At 57.3% G+C, this 25,753-nt stretch overlaps 1 protein-coding gene across 1 annotated transcript in view; it reads right to left on the reverse strand.

The window, feature by feature from the left end:
* LOC128949835 (uncharacterized) overlaps window positions 1-25,753 on the reverse strand; it is a 55,876-nt gene that overhangs the window by 8,798 nt on the left and 21,325 nt on the right. The window contains 14 exon segments of the mRNA XM_054294694.1: window positions 1,355-1,570; window positions 1,572-1,638; window positions 2,893-3,599; window positions 4,015-4,360; window positions 5,048-5,809; window positions 8,184-8,816; window positions 8,901-9,035; window positions 10,967-11,076; window positions 11,227-11,407; window positions 11,660-12,840; window positions 15,951-17,243; window positions 19,221-19,861; window positions 21,246-22,057; window positions 23,529-23,732. Of these exon segments, the coding sequence (XP_054150669.1) occupies window positions 1,355-1,570; window positions 1,572-1,638; window positions 2,893-3,599; window positions 4,015-4,360; window positions 5,048-5,809; window positions 8,184-8,816; window positions 8,901-9,035; window positions 10,967-11,076; window positions 11,227-11,407; window positions 11,660-12,840; window positions 15,951-17,243; window positions 19,221-19,861; window positions 21,246-22,057; window positions 23,529-23,732 (7,288 nt within the window).

Genomic DNA, 25,753 nt, shown 5'->3' on the forward strand with positions numbered 1-25,753 from the left:
CTCTTCCTCCTCCTGTCGCGCTCCTGCTCCTCCTTTCCTTCCTCCTCAGTCCCTCCTCTTCCTCCCGCTCCTCCTTCTCGCCCTCCTCTCTGCACTGGGAGCGATACTGGGAGCGATACTGGGAGCGCTGAGAGGGAACTGGGAGCGGTGGGAGCAATACTGGCAGCGATACTGGGAGGGAACTGGGAGCGCTGGGAGCGCTGGGAGCGAACTGGGAGCGAACTGGGAGCGCTGGGAGGAACTGGGAGCGCTGGGAGCGATACTGGGAGCGCTGGGAGGGAACTGGGAGCGCTGAGAGGGAACTGGGAACCCTTTCCCTGCCGGTGCCGATCTTACTGGGAGCGCTGGGAGGGAACTGGGAGCGCTTTCCCTGCCGGTGGCGCTCTTTCTGGGAGCGAACAGCGCCGGGCGGCGGGCGGGGCCGGCCTAAATGGGCGTGGTTATGCAAATCCCGGTGCGATCGCGCGCTGCGATTGGTGGACGGGAGGAGCGCGGGATTTACCCGGCGACGTCATGGCGGGAGGCGGGGGCTGAAGCGTCCGGAGAGAGCGGAGCGGGAATGGAGACCGGGAATCGGGACAGGGAATGGGGACCGGGAATAGGGACCCAGACTGGGGAAAAGGACCGGGAATGGGAACAAGGGCGGGGAATGGGGACCGGGAAACCCGGGAATGGAGACCGGGAATCGGGACAGGGAATGGTGACCGGGAATGGGGCTTTGTTTGGCAATCAGGACAAGGAATGGGGACTGGGAATGGAACCAGGAATGCGGACAGGGAGCGGGACTGGGGACAGGGAATGGGGACCGGCAATGCGGACCGCAAATGGGAACAGGAAATGGAGACCAGTATTGGGGACAGCGATCTGGAATGACGACATGGAATGGAGGCAGGGAATGGGGACCCAGACTGGGGAGAAGGAGCGGGAATGGGAATGGGGACCCGGAAAGGGGACCGTGGGGTGCACAAAGTCCTAAGGAAGCCCCAAATATGTCCCAGGAACCCTCAACTCCCTCTGGCCCAGCATCCCCCTGATCCCCTGGAAGATCCCCCCATGTCCCCATACTCGTCTTGGTTCAACGTCTTTATTATTACCCTCAGAGTTAGAAAGGTGGATAAAAATAACAAAGACAAATAAAAAGAAAAACCAGGCCACGAGGAGCCAGGAGGATGTGGAGCCCCCAGCCAGGTGTGCTGCAAGCAGGAGTAAAGGAGGCTCTGCCCACCTGGGCTCACTGGGCACCATCCAGAGCAGATCCTCCCGTGTGAGATGGAGCTGGAGCAGCGCACGGAGCTCTTCCCACCCAGGGCTGCCCGCAGTGCTGGCTCTTCTGGTGTCTGCTCAAGATGGAAACTTGAGAAAATCTCTTCCCACACTGGGGACACTTGTAGGGTCTCTCCCCGGTGTGGATCCTCCTGTGTCTGACCAGAGTTGAGTTGTGCTTGAATCCCACCCCACATTCGGGACAGCGGAAGGGCCTCTCGTCCGTGTGGATGCGCTGGTGAACGAGGAGATCAGATGAGGTGTAAAAGCTGTTCTGGCACTGATCACACTCGTAGGGTCGTTCCCCCCGTGTGGCTCCTCAGGTGGACAGTCAGGTTGGATCTACTCTTGAAGCACTTCCCACACTCCGAGCACCTGTGGGGCTTCTCCTGCCCACCCCGGAGCTGCTCATGGAGACCCAGCTCGGATGTCTCAGCCCCTCCATGGCCCAGGCTGGCTCTTTCCCCCTCGGATCCCCGCGCTCTGCCTTTGCAGCCCCTCCTGCTCAGGGATCTCCGCGGCTTCTCCTCCCCGTTGGTTTCTCCCTGCCGAGCCGTGGAGCCGCTCCAAACGGCCTCTGCCACCAGCTCCTCGCTGCTCTCCATGCTCAGCTCCTGCCCGGGGGGAGCAAGGACAAGGACACGATGGGATTTGCCCGCATGAGGAGAAGGACACGATGGGATTTGCCCCCGTGGGGACAAGGACACGATGGGATTTGCCTCCCCTGCCACAAAAAACCCTCCCGGAGACCCCCGCGATGGGGTCGGGCCGAGCTCCCCCTCTCCGCTCACCTGCGGGCTCCGGGGGGCGATCCCGGCGGGGCCGGGGCAGCTGCGGCCGGAGCGGGGGAACCGCGTGGTGTTGGGGCGCGTCTTCTTCCCGCGCTTCCTATTCCTTTGTCCCTCCTCTTCCTTTGTCCCTCCTCTTCCTCCTCCTCCTTCTTTCCCCGCCCGTGCACCGCCAGCACCAAAATACGGGCGGAGAGCGAGGGCGTGGTTATGGAAATGAGAGAGCGAACGCGCGCAGGCATTGGTGGGAGGGAGGAGCGCGGGATTTCCTCAGTGACGTCATGGCGGGGGCAGGAACTGGAGCGTCCGCAGAGAGCGGAGCTGGAATGGGGACCGGGAATTGAGGCAGGGAATGGGGACCCAGACTGGGGATAAGAAGCCGGAATGGTAATGGGGACAGGGAATGGGGACCGTGGGGTTCCCAAAGTCCTAAGGAAACCCCAAATCAGTCCCAGGAATCCTGAACTCCCTCTGTCCCAGCATCCCCCTCATCCCCTGGAAGATCCCCCCATTTCCACATCCTCATCTTGCTTAGCTGTCTTTATTATTAACATCGGATTAAAAAATGTGTATAAAAATGACAAGGAGAGAAAAAAAGAATATCCAGCCCACGAGGAGCCAGGAGGATGTGGAGCCCCCAGCCAGGTGTGCTGCAAGCAGGAGTCAAGGGGCCCTGCCCACCTGGGCTCACTGGGCACGATCCAGAGCAGATCCTCCCGTCTGAGATGGAGGTGGAGCAGCACACGGAGCTCTTCCCACCCATGGCTGCCCTCAGTGCTGGCTCTGTAGGTGTCTGCTCAAGCGGGAAATTCGATAAAAGCTCTTCCCACACTGGGAACACTTGTGGGGTCTCTCCCCGGTGTGGATCCTCCTGTGTGTGACCAGAGCTGAGTTGCGCTTGAATCCCACCCCACATTCGGGACAGCGGAAGGGCCTCTCGTCCGTGTGGATGCGCTGGTGACTGAGGAGTTCAGACGAGGTGTAAAAGCCCTTCTGGCACTGATCACACTCATAGGGCCTCTCGCCAGTGTGGCTTCTTAGGTGGACAGTCAGGTGGGAGCTCTTGGTGAAACTCTTCCCACACTGGGGACACTCGTGGGGTCTCTCCCCGGTGTGGATGCGCCGGTGGACGATGAGGTTGGAGTTCTGTCTGAATCCCTTCCCACACTCACGGCAGTGGAACGGCCTCTCCACGGTGTGAATGAGCTGGTGACGGAGGAGATGGGAGCTGCTCAGTAACCTCATCTGGCACTGACCACACTCGTAGGGCCTCTCCCCGGTGTGGATGCGCCGGTGCCTGTTGAGGTGGGAGACGCTTTTGAAGCCCTTCCCGCAGTCGGGACACTGGAAGGGCCTCTCATCTGTGTGTGAGCGCTGGTGCTGTACGAGATCAGAACTGCTTCGAAACCTCTTCTGGCACTTATCACACTTGTAGGGTCGCTCCCTGGTGTGGATCCTGCAATGTTTCATCAGCCAGGATCTCCACCTGAAGCTCTTCCCACACTCGGAGCACTTGTGAGCCTTCTCCTGCCCACCCTGGAGCTGCTCATGGAGCCCCAGCTCGGATCTCTGAGCCCCTCCATGGCCCAGGCTGGCTCTTGCCCCCACGGATCCCCGCGCTCTGCCTTTGCAGCCCCTCCTGCTCAGGGATCTCCGCGGCTTCTCCTCCCCGTTGGCTTCTCCCTGCCGAGCCGTGGAGCCGCTCCAAACGGCCTCTGCCACCAGCTCCTCGCTGCTCTCCATGCTCAGCTCCTGCTCGGGGGGAGCAAGGACAAGGACACGATGGGATTTGTCCCCGTGGGGACAAGGACACGATGCGATTTGCCCCCATGGGGACAAGGACACGATGGGATTTGCCCCCATGGGGACAAGGACACGATGCGATATGCCACCCCTGCCCCACAGAGAACCCTCCCGGAGACCCCCGCGATGGGGTCGGACCGAGCTTCCCCTCTCCGCTCACCTGCTGGCTCCGGGGGGCGATGCCGGCGGGGCCAGGGCAGCTGCGGCCCGAGCGGGGAAACCGCGTGGTGTTGGGGCGCCTCTTCCTCCAGGTGTTCCTGTTCCGTTGTCCCTCCTCTTCCTTTGTCCCTCCTTTTCCTTTGTCCCTTCTCTTCCTGCTACTTCTTTCCCCCCCTCCTCTTCCTCCCGCTCCTCCTCCGCTCGAGTTCGGCCCGGGCAGCGCCGGCACCCAAAAGCAGGCGGGGAGCGAGGGCGTGGTTATGCAAATCCCTGAGCGATCGCGCGCTGGGATTGGTGGGGGGGAGGAGCGCGGGCTGTGCTCGGTGACGTCATGGCGAGGGGTGCAGCTGGAGAGTACGGAGAGAGCGGAGCGGGAATGGGGACCGGGACTGGGAACAGGGACCGGGAATGGGGACCGGGAATCGGCTCAAGGAATGGAGACTGGGAATGGGAAAGGAACCAGGAATGCGGACACGGAGCGGGATTGGGGACAGGGAATGGGGAACGGGAATGGGGACAGGAAATCGGAACAGGGCATGGGGCCAAGGAATGTGGACAATTATTGAGGACAGGGGCCGGGAATGGGGACCGGGAATGGGGACTAGTATTAAAGACCCAGATTGGGAATAAGGAGCGGGAATGGGAATGGGAACAGGGAATGGGGACCGTGGGGTTTCCAAAGTCCTAAGGAAGCCCCAAATCTCTCCCAGGAACCCTCAACTCCCTCTGGCCCAGCATCCCCCTCATCCCCTGGAAGATCCCCCCATGTCCACATACTCATCTTGGTTCAACGTCTTTATTGTTAACCTCGGATTTAGAAAGGTGTATAAAAATAACAAGGAGAAATAAAAAGGAAATACAGGCCACGAGGAGCCAGGAGGATGTGGAGCCCCCAGCCAGGTGTGCTGCAAGGAGGAGTCAAGGGGGCTCTGCCCACCTGGGCTCACTGGGGACCATCCAGAGCAGATCCTCCCGTGTGAGATGGAGCTGGAACAGCGCACGGAGCTCTTCCCACCCAGGACTGCCCTCAGTGCAGGCTCTTCTGGTGTCTGGTCAAGTGGGAAAATCGAGAAAAGCTCTTCCCACACTGGGGACACTTGTGGGGTCTCTCCCTAGTGTGGATCCTCCTGTGTGTGACCAGAGTTGAGTTGCGCTTGAATCCCACCCCACAATCAGGACAGCGGAAGGGCCTCTCGTCCGTGTGGATGCGCTGGTGCACGAGGAGTTCAGACGAGGTGTAAAAGCCCTTCTTGCACTGATCACACTCGTAGGGCCTCTCCCCGGTGTGGCTTCTGAGGTGGACAGTCAGATTGCAGCTCAGGGTGAAACTCTTCCCACACTGGGGACACTTGTGGGATCTCTCCCCGGTGTGGATGCGCCGGTGGACGATGAGGTTGGAGTTGCGCCTGAAGCTCTGCCCGCACTCACGGCAGTGGAACGGCTTCTCCTCGGTGTGGATGAGCTGGTGACGGCGCAGATGGGAGATGCTCAGGAACCTCTTCTGGCACTGACCACACTCGTAGGGCCTCTCCCCAGTGTGGATCATCCGGTGCCTGTTGAGGTCGGAGACGCTTTTGAAGCTCTTCCCACAGTCGGGGCACTGGAAGGGCCTCTCGTCTGTGTGTGAGCGCTGGTGCACCACGAGATCACCGCTGCTCCGAAACCTCTTCTGGCACTGTTCACACTGGTAGGGTCGTTCCCCCGTGTGGCTCCTCTGGTGGTAAATCAGGTGGCACTTGGACATGTAGGTCTTCCCGCATTCCCCACACTCGTAGGGTCGTTCCCCTGTGTGGATTCTTCAATGCTGCATCAGGTCGCATCTCCACTTGAAGCTCTTCCCACACTCGGAGCACTTTTGGGGCTTCTCCTGCCCACCCTGCAGCTTCTCATGGAGCCCCAGCTCGGATCTCTGAGCCCCTCCATGGCCCAGGCTGGCTCTTGCCCCCTCGGATCCCCGCGCTCTGCCTTTGCAGCCCCTCCTGCTCAGGGATCTCCGCGGCTTCTCCTCCCCGTTGGCTTCTCCCTGCCGAGCCGTGGAGCCGCTCCAAACGGCCTCTGCCACCAGCTCCTCGCTGCTCTCCATGCTCAGCTCCTGCTCGGGGGGAGCACGGACAAGGACACGATGGGATTTGCACCCGTGGGGACAAGGACACGATGCGATTTGCCTCCCCTGCCCCACAAATCCCTCCTGGAGACGCCCGCGATGGGGTCGGGCCGAGCTCCCCCTCTCCGCTCACCTGCGGCCTCCGGGGGGCGATCCCGGCGGGGCGGGGGCAGCTGCGGCCGGAGCGCGGAACCGCTTGGGGTTGGGGCGCCTCTTCCTCCCGGTGTTCCTCTTCCGTTGTCTCTCCTCTTCCTTTGTCCCTCCTCTTCGTTCCGCTTTTCTTCTTCCTTTGCCCCCCTTCTTCCTTTGTCCCTCCTCTTCCTCCCACTCCTACTTTTCCGTTGTCCTTTCTCTTCCTTTGTCCCTCCTCTTCCTTTGTTCCTCCTCTTCCTCCTCCTCCTTCTCCCCCTCCTCTTCCTCCCGCTCCTCCTCCGCTCCGACTCCGACCCGGGCAGCGCCGGCGCCCAAAAACCGGCGGGGAGCGAGGGCGTGGTTATGCAAATCCAGGAGCGATCGCGCGCTGGGATTGGTGGGCGGGAGGAGCGCGGGCTTTGCGCGGTGACGTCATGGCTGGGACGGGGATTGGGAATGGGGACAGGGACCGGGAAAGGAAAAGGGACCCTGTTGTGTTCTCTGGGCTACAAGGATGAGGGAAGAGATTAAAATTTTGACTCCATTTTTTTATTTTAAGAAAGCTCATTTACTATTGTATTATTCGATATATTATATCAAAAAAAATGCTATTTTAAAACTCTAGTAAAAGAATAGAGAAAACGATGTCATATTACAGCTTGAAAGGAATACAAAGGAATGATAATAAAATCTTGTGAGTGACCAGAGAGTCTGAGAGAGCCAAATTTTCATAGGTCAGTAATTAAAAACAGCCCCATTAGACCAATCAAGGCGAAAATGCTGCATTCCACAGCAGCAGATAATTAGTGTTTATATTTTAATTTCTGAGGCCTCTCAGCTTCTCAGGAGGAAAATATCCCAAGGAAAGGATTTTTTAATAAAATGTGCCAGTGACAGGAGTGTGAATACTGGACTGGGAATACAGGAGAGGGGCTGGGATTGGGATCAGGATTGAGAAATTGGAAGGGGGGGAGGAATAGAGAAATGGGAATTGGGGACTGGAATAGGAAAAGGAGAACAAAACAGGAAATAGAGAAATGGCAACCAGATAGAGAATATGGGACAGGGACAAGAATTGAGACAGGAATGGGATTTGGACTCGGATGAGAGCAGGATCCTGCACAGGGGACAGCAGGAACCAGGACGGGAGGACGTGGGGACACTGCCAGGGCAGGGGGTCCTTGATCTGCTGCCCCAGATGGAGCTGCTGGGCCTGGGGTGCCCAAAGCCCTGAGGAACCCCCAAATCTGTCCCAGGAACCCTCAGCTCCATGGATCCAGCATCCCCCTCATGCCCATCCTTGGTTCAGTTCAACGTCCTTAATACTGCGACCTGGGCTCACTGGGGACCATCCAGAGCAGGTCCTCCCATGGTGGAGAAGACATCCAAACCTATCTAGTGTTGCTGAAGGCCACCATAAGTTGTAAAAAATGACGGAAAAAATTATGAAAAAAATTTTTCTGAGGTCAGAAGGTTGACAAACGTGCTCTCCATAATGGATTTCTGATCTTGTAGTGTGGATGAGTTCAGGTGACCACGGGGAGCCAGGAGGATGTGGAGCCCCCAGCCAGGTGTCTTCTCAATAGGGATGAAGGGGGCTCTGTCCAGCTGGGCTCACTGGGGACCATCCAGAGCAGATCCTCCCATGGGGATTGATGGTGGAGAAGACATCCAAGGCAATTTAGTGTTGCTTAAACTACCACAAGATCAAAAACCAAGATTGTTCTGGGTCCGAAGTAGACAAATCTGCTCTCCACAAGAGAGATCCAGGGGGAGCCAGGAGGATGTGGGGCCTTCAGCCAGGTGTGCTCCAAACATGGATCAAGGGGGCTCTGCCCACCTGGGCTCACTGGGCACCATCCAGAGCAGATCCTTCCGTGTGAGATGGAGCTGGAGCAGCGCACGGAGCTCTGGCCACCCAGGGCTGCCCTCACTGCTGGCTCTGTAGATGTCTGGTCATGCTGCTGCTTGTGGTGAAGCACCTCCCACACTGGGGACACTGGTACGGTCTCTCCCCGGTGTGGATGCGCCGGTGGATGACAAGGGTAGACTTGTGCTTGAATCCCTTCCCACAATGAAGGCAGTGGAACGGCCTGTCCTCAGTGTGAATGCGCTTGTGTCTGAGGAGCTGGGAGCTGCTCTGAAACCTCTTCTGGCACTGATCACACTTGTAGGGCCTCTCCCCCGTGTGTATGCGCCGGTGGATGATCAGGGCACAGCTGCGCTTGAATCCCTTCTTGCAGTCGGGGCATTGGAAGGGCCTCTCGTCCGTGTGCATGCGCTGGTGCTTGTGGAGATTGGACATTCTGTAAAACTTCTTTTTGCAGCAATCACACGCATAGGGCCTCTCCCCGGTGTGAATGAGCCGGTGGATGACAAGGGCGGAGTCGTGCTTGAATCCCTTCCCACAATCAGGACAGTGGAACGGCCGCTCCTTGGTGTGAATGCGCTGGTGACTGAGGAGCCGGGAGCTGCTCTGAAACCTCTTCTGGCACTGATCACACTTGTAGGGCCTCTCCCCGGTGTGGATGTGCCGGTGGAAGATGAGGGCAGAGTTGTGCTTGAAACTCTTCCGACAATCAGGGCAGCGGATCGACTTCTGCTCACTGTGAATGCGCTGGTGCTTTAGGAGATGGCAGCTCCGCAGGAACCTCTTCTTGCACTGATCACATTTGTATGGCTTCTCGCCAGTATGGCTCCTCAGGTGGGCAACCAGGTCGGAACTCAGCATGAAGTTCTTCCCACACACCCCACACTTGTAGGGCCTCTCGCCCGCGTGGATTCTGCAATGCTCGATCAGTTTCGATCTGAACATAAAGCTCTTCCCACATTCCAAACACTTGTGGGGCGTCTTCTCCCCATCCTGGAGCTGCTCATGGATCCCCAGCTCGGATCTCTGAGCCCCTCCATGGCCCAGGCCGGCTCTTGCCCCCTCGGATCCCCGCGCTCTGCCTTTGCAGCCCCTCCTGCTCAGGGATCTCCGCGGCTTCTCCTCCCCGTTGGCTTCTCCCTGCCGAGCCGTGGAGCCGCTCCAAACGGCCTCTGCCACCAGCTCCTCGCTGCTCTCCATGCTCAGCTCCTGCTCGGGGGGAGCAAGGACAAGGACACGATGGGATTTGCCCCCGTGGGGACAAGGACACGATGGGATTTGCCCCCGTGGGGACAAGGACACGATGGGATTCGCCCCCGTGGGGACAAGGACACGATGGGATTTGCCTCCCCTGCCCCACAAAAACCCTCCCGGACACCCCCGCGATGGGGTCGGGCCGAGCTCCCCCTCTCCGCTCACCTGCGGCCTCCGGGGGGCGATGCCGGCGGGGCCGGGGCAGCTGCGGCCGGAGCGGGGGAACCGCGTGATGTTGGGGCGCCTCTTCCTCCCGCGCTTCCTTTGCCTTTGTCCCTCCTCTTCCTTTGTCCCTCCTCTTCCTCCTCCTCCTCCTCTTCCTCCCGCTCCTTCTCCGCTCCGAGTCCGGCCCGGGAAGCACCGGCACCCAAAAGCAGGCGGGGAGCGAGGGCGTGGTTATGCAAATCCGGGAGCGATCGCGCGCTGGGATTGGTGGGAGGGAGGAGCGCGGGCTTTGCTCGGTGACGCAATCGCCAAGGACCGGCAGCGGCAATGGGGACCGGGAATGCGAATGGAAATGCGGACCAGGAACGGAAAAGGGACCCTGTGGTGGTCTCAGGGGTCCCAAGATGACGGAAGAAATGAAAATTTCGACTCCATGATTTTTTTTTCAGAAAGCTAATTTATTACTTTATTATTGATATGATATATTACAAGAAACTTCTGTATTAAAGTTATACCAGATTTACAGAACACAAGGATTTCATCGGAAAGCTAGAAAATATTAGGAAATTATTATGATGACATCTTGTAAGTGAATAGAGAGTCTGAGAGAGCCAAATTTTAAGTGGTCATTAATTAAAAACAACCACATGAAACCAATCAAGGCAAAATTGCTGCATTCCACAGCAGCAGATAATTAGTGTTTATATTTTAATTTCTGAGCCCTCTCAGCTTCTAAGGAGGAAAATATCCCAAGAAAAGGATGTTTTAATAAAATGTGCCAGTGACAGGAGTGTGAATACTGGACTGGGAATAGAGGAGAGGGGCTGGGATTGTGATCAGGAATCAGAAAATGGGAACGGGACAGGAAATACGGGAATGGCAACCAGACAGACAATATGGGACAGGGACAAGTATTGAGACAGGAATGGGATCTGGACTCGGATGAGAGCAGGATCCTGGGCAGGGGACAGCAGGAACCAGGACGGGAGGACGTGGGGACACTGCCAGGGCAGGGGGTCCTTGATCTGCTGCCCCAGATGGAGCTGCTGGGCCTGGGGTGCCTCAAGCCCTGAGGAACCCCCAAATCTATCCCAGGAACCCTCAACTCCCTCTGGCCCAGCATCCCCCTCATCCCCTGGAAGATCCCCCCATGTGCACATCCTCATCTTGGTTCAACGTCTTTATTATTAACCTCGGATTTAGAAAGCTGTATAAAAATACCAAAGAGAAATAAAAAGGAAATCCAGGCCACGAGGAGCCAGGAGGATGTGGAGCCCCCAGCCAGGTGTACTGCAAGGCGGAGTCAAGGGGGCTCTGCCCACCTGGGCTCACTGGGCACCATCCAGAGCAGATCCTCCCGTGTGAGATGGAGCTGGAGCAGCGCACGGAGCTCTGCCCACCCAGGGCTGCCCTCAGTGCAGGCTCTTCTGGTGTCTGGTCAAGTGGGAAAATCGAGAAAAGCTCTTCCCACACTGGGGACACTTGTGGGGTCTCTCCCCGGTGTGGATCCTCCTGTGTGTGACCAGATCTGAGTTCTGCTTAAATCCCATCCCACAATCACGACAGCGGAAGGGCCTCTCGTCCGTGTGGATGCGCTGGTGCTTGAGGAGATGGGATGTAGCATGAAACCTCTTCTTGCACTGATCACACTCATAGGGCCTCTCCCCCCTGTGGCTCCTCAGGTGCACAGTCAGGTTGGATCTGTCTCTGAAGCTCTTCCCACACTGGGGACACTCATGTGGTCTCTCCCCGGTGTGGATGCGCCGGTGGACGATGAGGGCAGAGTTGCGTCTGAATCCCTTCCCACACTCAGGGCAGTGGAACGGCCTCTCCTCGGTGTGAATGCGCTGGTGGCTGAGGAGCTCGGAACTGGTCAGGAACCTCTTCTGGCACTGACCACACCTGTAGGGCCTCTCCCCGGTGTGGATGCGCCGGTGCTGGTTGAGGGTGGAGACGCTTTTGAAGCTCTTCCCGCAGTCGGGGCACGGGAAGGGCCTCTCGTCTGTGTGTGAGCGCTGGTGCACCACGAGATCACCGCTGCTCCGAAACCTCTTCTTGCACTGGTCACACCCGTAGGGTCGTTCCCCTGTGTGGCTCCTCAGGTGGACAATCAGGGTGTGCTTGATCATGAAACTCTTCCCACATTCCCCACACTCGTACGGCCTCTCCCCGGTGTGGCTTCTGAGGTGGACAGTCAGATTGCAGCTCTGGGTGAAGCTCTTCCCACACTGGGGACACTCATAGGGCCTCTCCCCGGTGTGGCTCCTCAGGTGGACAGTCAGGTTGGAGCTCGAGGTGAATCCCTCCCCACACTGGGGACACTTGTGGGGTCTCTCCCCAGTGTGGATCCTCCTGTGTGTGACCAGATTTGAGTTGCGCTTGAATCCCACCCCACATTCGGGACAGCGGAAGGGCCTCTCGTCCGTGTGGATGCGCTGGTGCTTGAGGAGATCAGACGAGGTGTAAAAGCCCTTCTGGCACTGATCACACTCGTAGGGCCTCTCCCCAGTGTGGATCATCCGGTGGACAGTCAGGCTGGAGCTGTCTATGAACCTCTTCCCACACTGGGAACATTTGTAGGGTCTCTCTCCGCTGTGGATCCTCCTGTGTTTGACGAGGGTTGACTTCTTCTTGAATCCCTGCCCACAATCAGGACAGTTGAAGGGCTTCTCGTCCGTGTGGATGCGCTGGTGCACGAGGAGATCATACGAGGTGTAAAAGCCCTTCTGGCACTGATCACACTCGTAGGGCCTCTCCCCTGTGTGGCTTCTGAGGTGGACAGTCAGGCTGGAGCTGTGGGTGAAACTCTTCCCACACTGGGGACACTTATAGGGCCTCTCCCCAGTGTGGGTTCTCAGGTGCACAGTCAGGGTGGAGCTCTCTGTGAACCCCTTCCCACACTGGGCACACTCGTGTGGCCTCTCCCCGGTGTGGATGCGCCGGTGGACGATGAGGTGGGAGTTGTGCCTGAAGCGCTGCCCGCAGTCACGGCAGTGGAACGGCCTCTCCTCGGTGTGAATGAGCTGGTGACGGAGGAGATGGGAGCTGCTCAGGAACCTCTTCTGGCACTGACCACACTCGTAGCGCCTCTCCCCGGTGTGAATCCGCTGGTGATGGAGCAGATGGGAGCTGCTCAGGAACCTCTTCTTGCACACATCACACTCGTAGGGTCGTTCCCCCGTGTGGATTCTGCAATGCTGTATCAGGTCGCATCTCCGCTTGAAGCTCTTCCCACACTCGGAGCACTTGTGGGGCTTCTCCTGCCCACCCTGGAGCTGCTCATGGAGCCCCAGCTCTGAGCTCTGACCCTGGTCCAGGGCTGGTTTTTCCCCCTCAGATCCCGTGTGGATTCTCTGGTGCACAATCAGGCAGGATCTCCTCCTGAAGCTCTTCCCACACTCGGAGCACTTGTGGGGCTTCTCCTGCCCACCCTGGAGCTGCTCATGGAGCCCCAGCTCGGATCTCTGAGCCCCTCCATGGCCCAGGCCGGCTCTTGCCCCCTCGGATCCCCGCGCTCTGCCTTTGCAGCCCCTCCTGCTCAGGGATCTCCGCGGCTTCTCCTCCCCGTTGGCTTCTCCCTGCCGAGCCGTGGAGCCGCTCCAAACGGCCTCTGCCACCAGCTCCTCGCTGCTCTCCATGCTCAGCTCCTGCTCGGGGGGAGCAAGGACAAGGACACGATGGGATTTGCCCCCGTAGGGACAAGGACACGATGGGATTTGCCCCACAATTCAGGGTGGGATTTGGGATTTGCCCCCATCCCAGGATGGGATTTGCCCCACAATTCAGGGTGAGATTTGTGATTTGCCCCACAAGGACACGATGGGATTTGCCCCACAATTCAGGACGGCATTTGGGATTTTCCCCCATCCCAGGACAGGATTTGCCCCCACCCCCCTTTTTTCCCCCCCAGGCCATGCTGGCAGCTGCCCCAGCACACAGAGGGTTAAAAGGGGCCCTGCCTTCCTCAAGATTTCCTGAAAAATCTCTTTTTTTAGGGTTTTTTCCCCTCTCCTGAGCAGCTGAGGAGCCTCTGGGGAAAAGATAAACAAGAATTATCTGCGGCTGTGGAATGCAACAGCCGCGGCCGGGATTGGGCCGCGCTGGGTGTTTTTAATTTATATTTAATTTGTTTTTAAAGCATGGCCAATCACGGGGAGCAGGCTCGGATTCTCTCAGGGTCAGCAGCTTTTGTTATCATTCCTTTCAGGGTTTTTTTCTTTTGAGCCTTCTAACGAAATCTTTTCTTCTTTTTTTGGTATGGTTTTAATGTATAATTTTCTTTTAATATATATCTTTATATATACAATTTTACTTAATATCTATATTAATATATAAACTTTTAATATATTATTTTCTTTAAATACAATATATATCTTAAAAATATAATTTAAATTAATATATAAGTTTCAATATATAATTCTCTTTAAATGAAGTAAAATATAAAAAGATAATAAATGCATTTAATTAATATCTTAATGTATATATTTTACTATATGGTTGTCTTTTAATATAATATATAGCATAAAATAACAAATATATTTTTAAATAAGATATGTTGTTTTATTAAATAATTTTCTCTTTTTACAATATATATAATAAAATAATAAGTATAATTTTAATTAAGATCTCTATTAATATCTATAGTTTGAATAAATAATTATCTTTTAATGTATATCATTAAAAACTATAATTCTAATTAATACATATAGTCTGAAAATTTATTTTTATTTTAATATAACATATATCATGAAATAAAAATATATTATAACTAATATATATTATAATAATTTTAATATATAATTTTCTTTTAATATAATATTTATCATAAAATAAAACATTTAAATGAAACATACATCATAAAATACTAAATCAGCCCTAAAAATAATAAATAATAACTAATACAAAATAATAAATCAGCGCTCCCAGTATCGCTCCCAGTATCGCTCCCAGTTATACCGAGCTCCCCCATCCGTGCTCACCTGCGAGCTCCGGGGGTGATGCGGCCGCTCTTCCTCCCGCTCCTCCTCTTCCTCTGTCCCTCCTCTTCCTCCTCCTGCTCCTCCCGTGTCCCTCCTCCTCCTCTTCCTCCTCCTCTCGCGCTCCTGCTCCTCCTTTCCTTCCTCCTCAGTCCCTCCTCTTCCTCCCGCTCCTCCTTCTCTCCCTCCTCTCTGCACTGGGAACGATACTGGGAGCGATACTAGGAGGGAACTGGGAGCGCTGGGAGGGAACTGGGAGCGCTGGGAGCAATACTGGCAGCGATACTGGGAGGGAACTGGGAGCGCTGGGAGCGCTGGGAGCGAACTGGGAGCGAACTGGGAGCGCTGGGAGCGAACTGGGAGCGCTGAGAGGGAACTGGGAACCCTTTCCCTGCCGGTGCCGATCTTACTGGGAGCGCTGGGAGGGAACTGGGAGCGCTTTCCCTGCCGGTGCCGCTCTTACTGGGAGCGCTGGGAGCGAACAGCGCCGGGCGGCGGGAGGGGCCGGCCTAAATGGGCGTGGTTATGCAAATCTAAGAGCGATCGCGCGCTGCGATTGGTGGACGGGAGGAGCGCGGGGTTTGCCCGGCGACGTCATGGCGGGAGGCGGGGGCTGAAGCGTCCGGAGAGAGCGGAGCGGGAATGGATACCGGGAATCGGCACAGGGAATGGGGACCGGGAATAGGGACCCAGACTGGGGAAAAGGACCGGGAATGGGAACAAGGGCGGGGAATGGGGACCGGGAAACCCGGGAATGGAGACCGGGAATCGGGACAGGGAATGGTGACCGGGAATGGGGCTTTGCTGGCAATCAGGACAAGGAATGGGGACTGGGAATGGAACCAGGAATGCGGACAGGGAGCGCGACTGGGGACAGGGAATGGGGACCGGCAATGCGGACCACAAATGGGAACAGGAAATGGAGACCAGTATTGGGGACAGCGATCTGGAATGACGACATGGAATGGAGGCAGGGAATGGGGACCCAGACTGGGGAGAAGGAGCGGGAATGGGAATGGAGACCCGGAATGGGGACCGTGGGGTGCACAAAGTCCTAAGGAAGCCCCAAATATGTCCCAGGAACCCTCAACTCCCTCTGGCCCAGCATCCCCCTGATCCCCTGGAAGATCCCCCCATGTCCCCATACTCGTCTTGGTTCAACGTCTTTATTATGACCCTCAGAGTTAGAAAGGTGTATAAAAATAACAAAGACAAATAAAAAGAAAAACCAGGCCACGAGGAGCCAGGAGGATGTGGAGCCCCCAGCCTGGTGTGCTGCAAGCAGGAGTCAAGGAGGCTCTGCCCACCTGGGCTCACTGGGGACCATCCAGAGCAGATCCTCCCGTGTGAGATGGAGCTGGAGCAGCGCACGGAGCTCTGCCCACCCAGGGCTGCCCTCAGTGCTGGCTCTGCAGGTGTCTGGTCAAGTGGGAAACTTGAGAAAATCTCTTCCCACACTGGGAACACTTGTGGGGTCTCTCCCCAGTGTGGATCCTCCTGTGTCTGACCAGAGCTGAGTTGTGCTTGAATCCCACCCCACATTCGGGACAGCGGAAGGGCCTCTCGTCCGTGTGGATGCGCTGGTGCACGAGGAGATCAGACGAGGTGTAAAAGCCCTTCTGGCACTGATCACACTTGTAGGGCCTCTCCCTGGTGTGGCTTCTGATGTGGACAGTCAGATGGGAGCTCTGGGTGAAACTCTTCCCACACTGGGGACAGTCATAGGGCCTCTCCCCAGCGTGGCTCCTCAGGTGGACAGTCAGATGGGACCTGTCTCTGAAGCTCTTCCCACACTGGGGACACTCGTGGGGTCTCTCCCCGGTGTGGATGCGCCGGTGGACGATGAGAGCAAAGTTGCGCCTGAATCCCTTCCCACACTCACGGCAGTGGAACGGCTTCTCCTTGGTGTGAATGAGCTGGTGGCTGAGGAGCTCGGAACTGGTCAGGAACCTCTTCTGGCACTGACCGCACTCGTAGGGCCTCTCCCCGGAATGGATGCGCCGGTGCCTGTTGAGGTTGGAGACGCTTTTGAAGCTCTTCCCGCAGTCGGGGCACTGGAAGGGCCTCTCGTCTGTGTGTGAGCGCTGGTGCCCCACGAGATCACCGCTGCTCCGAAACCTCTTCTGGCACTGGTCACACTCGTACGGCCTCTCCCCAGTGTGGATTCGCTGGTGGATGGCGAGGCTGGACCTTTGCCTGAATCCCTTTCCACAATCAGGACAGCAAAATGGCCGCTCGACGGTGTGAGTGCGCTGGTGACTGACAAGACTGGAGTTTGTGTAAAACCTTTGATGGCATTCATCACACTCGTAGGGCTTCTCCCCCGTGTGCCTCCTCAGGTGGAAAGTCAAGCTGGAGCTATGGGTGAAGCTCTTGCCACACTGGGGACAATCGTAGGGCCTCTCCCCCGTGTGGATGCGCTGGTGCTTGCGAAGTTCACCGCTGCTCTGAAACCTCTTCTTGCACTGATCACACTCATATGGTCTCTCCCCACTGTGAATGCGCCGGTGGGTGGTGAGATTGGAATTTTCCCTGAATCCCTTCCCACAATCAGGACAGCGGAACGGCCGCTCCTCAGTGTGAATCCGCTGGTGACGGAGCAGATGGGAGCTGCTCAGGAACCTCTTCTTGCACACATCACACTCGTAGGGTCGTTCCCCCGTGTGGATTCTGCAATGCCGCAACAGGTCACATCTCCGCTTGAAGCTCTTCCCACACTGGGAGCACTTGTGGGGCTTCTCCTCCGCATCCTGGAGCTGCTCATGGAGCCCCAGCTCGGATCTCTGAGCCCCTCCATGGCCCAGGCCGGCTCTTGCCCCCTCGGATCCCCGCGCTCTGCCTTTGCAGCCCCTCCTGCTCAGGGATCTCCGCGGCTTCTCCTCCCCGTTGGCTTCTCCCTGCCGAGCCGTGGAGCCGCTCCAAACGGCCTCTGCCACCAGCTCCTCGCTGCTCTCCATGCTCAGCTCCTGCTCGGGGGGAGCAAGGACAAGGACACGATGGGATTTGCCCCCATGGGGACAAGGACACGATGGGATTTGCCTCCCCTGCCCCACAAAAACCCTCCCGGACACCCCCGCGATGGGGTCGGGCCGAGCTCCCCATCTCCGCTCACCTGCGGCCTCCGGGGGGCGATGCCGGCGGGGCCGGGGCAGCTGCGGCCGGAGCGCGGGAACCGCGTGGTCTTGCGGCGCCGCTTTTTCCCGCGCTTCCTATTCCTTTCTCCCTCCTCTTCCTTTGTCCCTCCTCTTCCTCCTCCTCCTTCTCCCCCTCCTCTTCCTCCCGCTCCTCCTCCGCTCCGAGCCCGGCCCGGGCAGCGCCGGCACCAAAATACAGGCGGGGAGCCTGGGCGTGGTTATGCAAATCAGAGAGCGATCGCGCGCTGGGATTGGTGGGGGGGAGGAGCGCGGGCTTTGCTCGGTGACGCAATCGCCAGGGACCGGCAGCGGCAATGGGGACCGGGAATGCGAATGGAAATGGGGACCAGGAACGGAAAAGGGATCCTGTGGTGGTCTCAGGGGTCCCAAGATGACGGAAGAAATGAAAATTTCGACTCCATGATTTCTTTTTTTGTCATAAAGCTAATTTATTACTTTATTATTGATATATTACAAGAAACTGCTATATTAAAATTATACCAGATTTATAGAACACAAGGATTTCATCGGAAAGGTAGAAAATAATAGAAAATTATTATGATAAAATCTGATGAGTGAACAGAGACCTGAGAGAGTCCAATTTTAATTGTTCAGTAATTAAAAATAACTATATTAAAGCAATCACGGCGAAATTGCCGCATTCCACAGCAGCAGATCATTAGTGTTTAATTTTCATTCTTGAGGTCTCTCAGCGCCTCAGGAGGAAAAGATCCTAAGGAAAGGATTCTTTAGTAAAATATGTCCGTGACAGGAGTGTGAATACTGGACTGGGAATAGAGGAGAGGGGCTGGGATTGGGATCAGGAATCAGAAAATGGGAACGGGACAGGGAATGGAGAAATAGGAATTAGGGACTGGAATAGGAAAAGGAGAACAAAACAGTAAATAGAGAAATGGGAATTGGGGACTGGAACAGGAAAATGGGAACAGGACAGGGAATACGGGAATGGCAACCGGATAGAGAATATGGGACAGGGACAAGTATTGAGACAGGAATGGGATCTGGACTCGGATGAGAGCAGGATCCTGGGCAGGGGACAGCAGGAACCAGGACGGGAGGACGTGGGGACACTGCCAGGGCAGGGGGTCCTTGATCTGCTGCCCCAGATGGAGCTGCTGGGCCTGGGGTGCCCGAAGCCCTGAGGAACCCCCAAATATGTCCCAGGAACCCTCAACTCCATGGACTCAGCATCCCCCTCATCCCCTGGAAGATCCCCCCATGTCCACATCCTCATCTTGGCTCAACGTCTTTATTATTAACCTCGGATTTAGAAACGTGTATAAAAATACCAAGGAGAAATAAAAAGGAAATACAGGGCACGAGGAGCCAGGAGGATGTGGAGCCCCCAGCCAGGTGTGCTGCAAGCAGGAGTCAAGGGGCTCTGCCCACCTGGGCTCACTGGGGACCATCCAGAGCAGATCCTCCCGTGTGAGATGGAGCTGGAGAAGCCAGTGGAGCTCTTCCCACCCAGGGCTGCCTTCAGTGCTGGCTCTGTAGGTGTCTGCTCAATATGGAAATTCGAGAAAAGCTCTTCCCACACTGGGAACACATGTAGGGTTTCTCCCCGGTGTGGATCCTCCTGTGTGTGACCAGAGCTGAATTGTGCTTGAATCCCACCCCACAATCGGGACAGCGGAAGGGGCTCTCGTCCGTGTGGATGCGCTGGTGCACGAGGCGTTGAGACGAGGTGTAAAAGCCCTTCTGGCACTGATCACACTCGTAGGGCCTCTCCCCGGTGTGGCTTCTGAGGTGGACAGTCAGATGGGAGCTCTGGGTGAAGCTCTTCGCACACTGGGGACACTCATAGGGCCTCTCCCCGATGTGGATGCGCCGGTGCCTTATGAGGTGGGAGTTGCGCTTGAAGCTCTGCCCGCACTCACGGCAGTGGAACGGCCTCTCCCCGGTGTGAATGAGCTGGTGACGGAGGAGCTTGGTGCTGCTCAGGAACCTCTTCTGGCACTGATCACACTCGTAGGGCCTCTCCCCTGTGTGGATTCGCTGGTGCCTGTTGAGGTGGGATACGCTTTTGAAGCGCTTCCCGCAATCGGGGCACTCGAAGGGCCTCTCGTCCGTGTGTGAGCGCTGGTGCCCCACGAGTTCAGAGCTGCTCCGAAACCTCTTCCGGCATTGGTCACACTCGTAGGGTCGCTCCCCGGTGTGGATTCTGCAATGCTGCATCAGGCAGGATCTCCACCTGAAGCTCTTCCCACGCTCCAAGCATTTGTGGGGCTTCTCCTGCCCACCCTGCAGCTGCTCATGGAGCCCCAGCTCGGATCTCTGAGCCCCTCCATGGCCCAGGCCGGCTCTTGCCCCCTCGGATCCCCGCGCTCTGCCTTTGCAGCCCCTCCTGCTCGGGGATCTCCGCGGCTTCTCCTCCCCGTTGGCTTCTCCCTGCCGAGCCGTGGAGCCGCTCCAAACGGCCTCTGCCACCAGCTCCTCGCTGCTCTCCATGCTCAGCTCCTGCTCAGGGGGAGCAAGGACAAGGACACGATGGGATTTGCCCCTGTGGGGACAAGGACAGGATGGGATTTGCCCCCATGGGGACAAGGACACGATGCGATTTGCCTCCCCTGCCCCACAAAAACCCTCCCGGAGACCCCCGCGATGGGGTCGGGCCGAGCTCCCCCTCTCCGCTCACCTGCGGCCTCCGGAGGGCGATGCCGGCGGGGTTGGGGCAGCTGCGGCCCGAGCGGGGAAACCGCGTGGTCTTGGGGCGCCTCTTTCTCCCGGTGTTCCTGTTCCGTTTTCCCTTCTCTTCCTTTGTCCCTCCTCTTCCTCCCGCCCCTTCTCCCCCTCCTCTTCCTCCCGCTCCTCCTCCGCTCCGAGTCCCGCCCGGGCAGCGCCAGCACCAAAATACAGGCGGGGTGAGGGCGTGGTTATGCAAATCAGGGAGTCATCGCGCGCTGGGATTGGTGGGAGGGAGGAGCGGAAGGTGTGCTCGGTGACGTCATGGCGGGCGGGCAGCTGGAGCGTCCGGAGAGAGCGGAGCGGGAATGGGGAGAGGGACCGGGAATGGGGACAGGGAATGGGGACCGGCAATGCGGATCAGGAACGGGATCAGGGAATGGGGACCTGTATTGGGGACAGCGACCGGGAATAGGGACAGGGAATGGAGACCGGGAATGGGGACCCAGACTGGGGAGAAGGAGCGGGAATGGGGACAAGGAATGGGGACTATGGGGTGCCCAAAGTCCTAAGGAAGCCCCAAATATGTCCCAGGAACCCTCAGCCCGCTCTGGCCCAGCATCCCCCTCATCCCCTGGAAGATCCCCCCATGTCCACATCCTCATCTTGGTTCAACGTCTTTATTATTAACCTCGGATTTAGAAAGGTGTATAAAAATAACAGAGAGAAAAAAAAGGAAATACAGGCCACGAGGAGCCTGGAGGATGTGGAGCCCCCAGCCAGGTGTGCTGCAAGCAGGAGTCAAGGGGGCTCTGCCCACCTGGGCTCACTGGGGACCATCCAGAGCAGGTCCTCCCGTGTCAGATGGAGCTGGAGAAGCCCAAGGAGCTCTTCCCACCCAGGGCTGCCCTCAGTGCTGGCTCTTCTGGTGTCTGCTAAAGGTAGAGGTTTTAGAGAAGCTCTTCCCACACTGGGGACACTTGTGGAGTCTCTCCCTGGTGTGGATCTTCTGGTGGGACACCAGCCCTGAGCTCTGCGAGAAGCTCTTCCCACACTGCGGACACTTCTACGGTCTGTCCGCAGAGTGGACTCTCCTGTGTCTGACCAGACTTGAGTTCTGCTTGAATCCCACCCCACAATCGGGACAGCGGAAGGGCCTCTCGTCCGTGTGGATGCGCTGGTGCTTGAGGAGATCAGACGAGGTGTAAAAGCCCTTCTTGCACTGATCACACTCGTAGGGCCTCTCCCCGGTGTGGCTTCTGAGGTGGACAGTCAGATTGCAGCTCAGGGTGAAACTCTTCCCACACTGGGGACACTCGTGGGGTCTCTCCCCGGTGTGGATGCGCCGGTGGACGATGAGGTTGGAGTTGTGCCTGAAGCTCTGCCTGCAGTCATGGCAGTGGAACGGCCTCTCCTCGGTGTGAATGAGCTGGTGACGGAGGAGCTTGGTGCTGCTCAGGAACCTCTTCTGGCACTGACCACACTCGTAGGGCCTCTCCCCGGTGTGGATTCGCTGGTGCCTGTTGAGGTGGGAGACGCTTTTGAAGCTCTTCCGGCAGTCGGGGCACTGGAAGGGCCTCTCGTCTGTGTGTGAGCGCTGGTGCCCCACGAGATCACCGCTGCTCCGAAACCTCTTCTTGCACTGTTCACACTGGTAGGGTCGTTCCCCCGTGTGGCTCGTCTGGTGGTAAATCAGGTGGCACTTGGACATGTAGGTCTTCCCGCATTCCCCACACTCGTAGGGTCGTTCCCCTGTGTGGATTCTTCAATGCTGCATCAGGCAGGATCTCCACCTGAAGCTCTTCCCACACTCGGAGCACTTGTGGGTCTTCTCCTGCCCATCCTGGAGCTGCTCATGGAGCCCCAGCTCGGATCTCTGAGCCCCTCCATGGCCCACGCTGGCTCTTGCCCCCTCGGATCCCCGCGCTCTGCCTTTGCAGCCCCTCCTGCTCAGGGATCTCCGCGGCTTCTCCTCCCCGTTGGCTTCTCCCTGCCGAGCCGCGGAGCCGCTCCAAACGGCCTCTGCCACCAGCTCCTCGCTGCTCTCCATGCTCAGCTCCTGCTCGGGGGGAGCAAGGACAAGGACACGATGGGATTTGCCCCCATGGGGACAAGGACACGATGGGATGTGCCCCCGTGGGGACAAGGACACGATGGGGTTTGCCCCCATGGGGACAAGGACACGATGCGATTTGCCTCCACTGCCCCCCACAAAAACGCTCCCGGAGACCCCCGCGATGGGGTCGGGCCGAGGTCCCCCTCTGCGCTCACCTTTGGGCTCCGGGGTGCGATGCCGGCGGGGTCGGGGCAGCAGCGGCCGGAGCGCGGGAACCGCGTGGGGTTGGGGCGCCTCTTCCTCCCGGTGTTCCTCTTCCGTTGTCCCTCCTCTTCCTTTGTCCCTCCTCTTCCTCTTCGTTTCTCCCTCCTTAATCTGTTCCTTTGTCTCTCCTCTTTCCTTGTCCCTGCTCTTCCTTTGTCCCTCCTCCTCCTTCTCCGCCTCCTCTTCCTCCCGCTCCTCCTCCGCTCCGAGCCCGGCCCGGGCAGCGCCGGTACCCAAAAGCAGGCGGGGAGCGAGGGCGTGATTATGCAAATCCAGGAGCGATCGCGCGCTGGGATTGGTGGGGGGGAGGAGCGCGGGCTTTGCTCGGTGACGTCATGGCGGGGGGGGGCAGCTGGAGAGTACGGAGAGAGCGGAGCGGGAATGGGGACCGGGAATGGGGACCGGGAACGGGGACATGGGTCGGGAATCGGGACAAGGAATGGGGACCGGGAATGGGGACCCAGACTGGGGAGAAGGAGCGGGAATGGGGACCATGGGGTGCCCAAAGTCCTAAGGAAGCCCCAAATCTCTCCCAGGAACCCTCAACTCCCCCTGGCCCAGCATCCCCCTCATCTCTTGGAAGATCCCCCCATGTCCACATCCTTGTCTTGGTTCAACGTCTTTCTTATTAACCTCCGATTTAGAAAGGTGTATAAAAATAACAAGGAGAAATAAAAAGAAAATCTAGGCCACGAGGAGCCAGGAGGATGTGGAGCCCCCAGCCAGGTGTGCTGCACGCAGGAGTCAAGGGGGCTCTGCCCACCTGGGCTCACTGTGGACCATCCAGAGCAGATCCTCCCGTGTGAGATGGAGCTGGAGCAGCGCACGGACCTCTGCCCACCCAGGGCTGCCCTCAGTGCTGGCTCTGCAGGTGTCTGGTCAAGTGGGAAAATCGAGAAAAGCTCTTCCCACACTGGGAACACTTGTAGGGTTTCTCCCCGGTGTGGATCCTCCTGTGTCTGACCAGAGCTGAGTTGTGCCTGAATCCCACCCCACAATGAGGACAGCGGAAGGGCCTCTCGTCCGTGTGGATGCGCTGGTGACTGAGGAGTTCAGACGTGGTATAAAAGCTCTTCTGGCACTGATCACACTCGTAGGGCCTCTCCCCGGTGTGGCTTCTGAGGTGGACAGTCAGATGGGAGCTCTGGGTGAAGCTCTTCCCACACTGGCGACACTTTAAGGGCCTCTCCCCTGTGTGGATGCACCGGTGCCTGATGAGGTTGGAGTTGCACCTGAAGCTCTGCCCGCACTCACGGCAGTGGAACGGCCTCTCCCCGGTGTGAATGAGCTGGTGACGGAGGAGATGGGAGCTGCTCAGGAACCTCTTCTGGCACTGACCACACTCGTAGGGCCTCTCCCCGGTGTGGATGCGCTAGTGCCTGTTGAGGTCGGAGACGCTTTTGTAGCCCTTCCCGCAGTGGGGGCACTGGAAGGGCCTCTCGTCTGTGTGTGAGCAGTGGTGCTTGCGGACATCAGAGCTGCTCACAAACCTCTTCTGAAATTGGTCACAGTCGTGGGGTCGTTCCATCGTGTGGCTCCTCAGATGGAAAGTCAGTTTGGACCTACACCTAAACCTCCTCCCACACTCGGAGCACTTGTGGGGCTTCTCCTGCCCACCCTGCAGCTGCTCATGGAGCCCCAGCTCGGATCTCTGAGCCCCTCCATGGCCCAGGCCGGCTCTTTCCCCCTCGGATCCCCGCGCTCTGCCTTTGCAGCCCCTCCTGCTCAGGGATCTCCGCGCCTTCTCCTCCCCGTTGGCTTCTCCCTGCCGAGCCGTGGAGCCGCTCCAAACGGCCTCTGCCACCAGCTCCTCGCTGCTCTCCATGCACAGCTCCTGCTCGGGGGGAGCAAGGACAAGGACACGATGGGATTTGCCCCCGTGGGGACATGGACACGATGGGATTTGCCTCCCCTGCCCCACAAAAACCCTCCCGGACACCCCCGCGATGGGGTCGGGCCGAGCTCCCCCTCTCCGCTCACCTGCGGGCTCCGGGGGGCGATGCCGGCGGGGCCGGGGCAGCTGCGGCCGGAGCGGGGGAACCGCGTGGTGTTGGGGCGCCTCTTCCTCCCGGTGTTCCTGTTCCGTTGTCCCTCCTCTTCCTTTGTCCCTTTTCTTCCTGTTCCTCCTCCTTCCCTCCCCCCCTCTTCCTCCCGCTCCTCCTCCGCTCTGAGTCCGGCCCGGGTAGCGCCGGCACCCAAAAGCAGGCGGAGAGCGAGGGCGTGGTTATGCAAATCCTGAGGCGACCGCGCGCTGGGATTGGTGGAGGGCAGGAGCGCGGGCTTTGCTCGGTGACGTCATGGCGGGAACGGGGAATCGGGACGGGAAACGGGCACCGGGAACGGAAAAGGGACCCTGTGGTTTTCACCGGGGTCCCAAGATGAGGCAAGAGATTAAAATTATGACTCCATGTTTTTATTTTGAGAAAGCTGATTTATTATTTTATTATTGATATATGATATTGAAAGATTATGCTATATTGAAATTATACTACAAGAATAGAAAAGAGGATTGCAACAGAAAGGTAGAAAATAATAAAAAAGAATGACAATGAAATCTTGTGAGTGACCAGAGAGTCTGATATAGCTGAGCTTTGATTGGCCATTAATTAAAAACAACCACGAGACCTATCTATGATGAAATTGCTGCATTCCACAGCAGCAGATACTTAGTGTTGAAATTTCATTCTTGAGGCCTCTCAGCTTCTGAGGAGAAAAAGATACTAAGGAAAGGATTTTTGAATAAAATATGTCCATGACACATTTTATTTAAATGGAGCGTGAATACTGGACTGGGATTGTGAATACAGGAGAGGGGCTGGTATTGTGATCCGGAATCAGAAAATGGGAACGGGACAGGGAATAGAGAAATCGGAATTAGAGACTGGAATAGGAAAAGGAGAACAAAACAGTAAATAGAGAAATGGGAATTGGGGACTGGAATAGGAAAAGGGGAACAGGAAATACGGGAATGGCAACCAGATAGAGAATATGGGACAGGGACAAGTATTGAGACAGGAATGGGATCTGGACTCGGATGAGAGCAGGATCCTGGACAGGGGACAGCAGGAACCAGGACGGGAGGACGTGGGGACACTGCCAGGGCAGGGGGTCCTTGATCTGCTGCCCCAGATGGAGCTGC

This window comes from Melozone crissalis, unplaced genomic scaffold (assembly GCF_028551555.1).
Source record: "Melozone crissalis strain CALT ecotype California unplaced genomic scaffold, PUWL_Pcris_2 ptg000313l_1, whole genome shotgun sequence".
NCBI classification, from domain to species: Eukaryota; Metazoa; Chordata; class Aves; order Passeriformes; family Passerellidae; genus Melozone; species Melozone crissalis.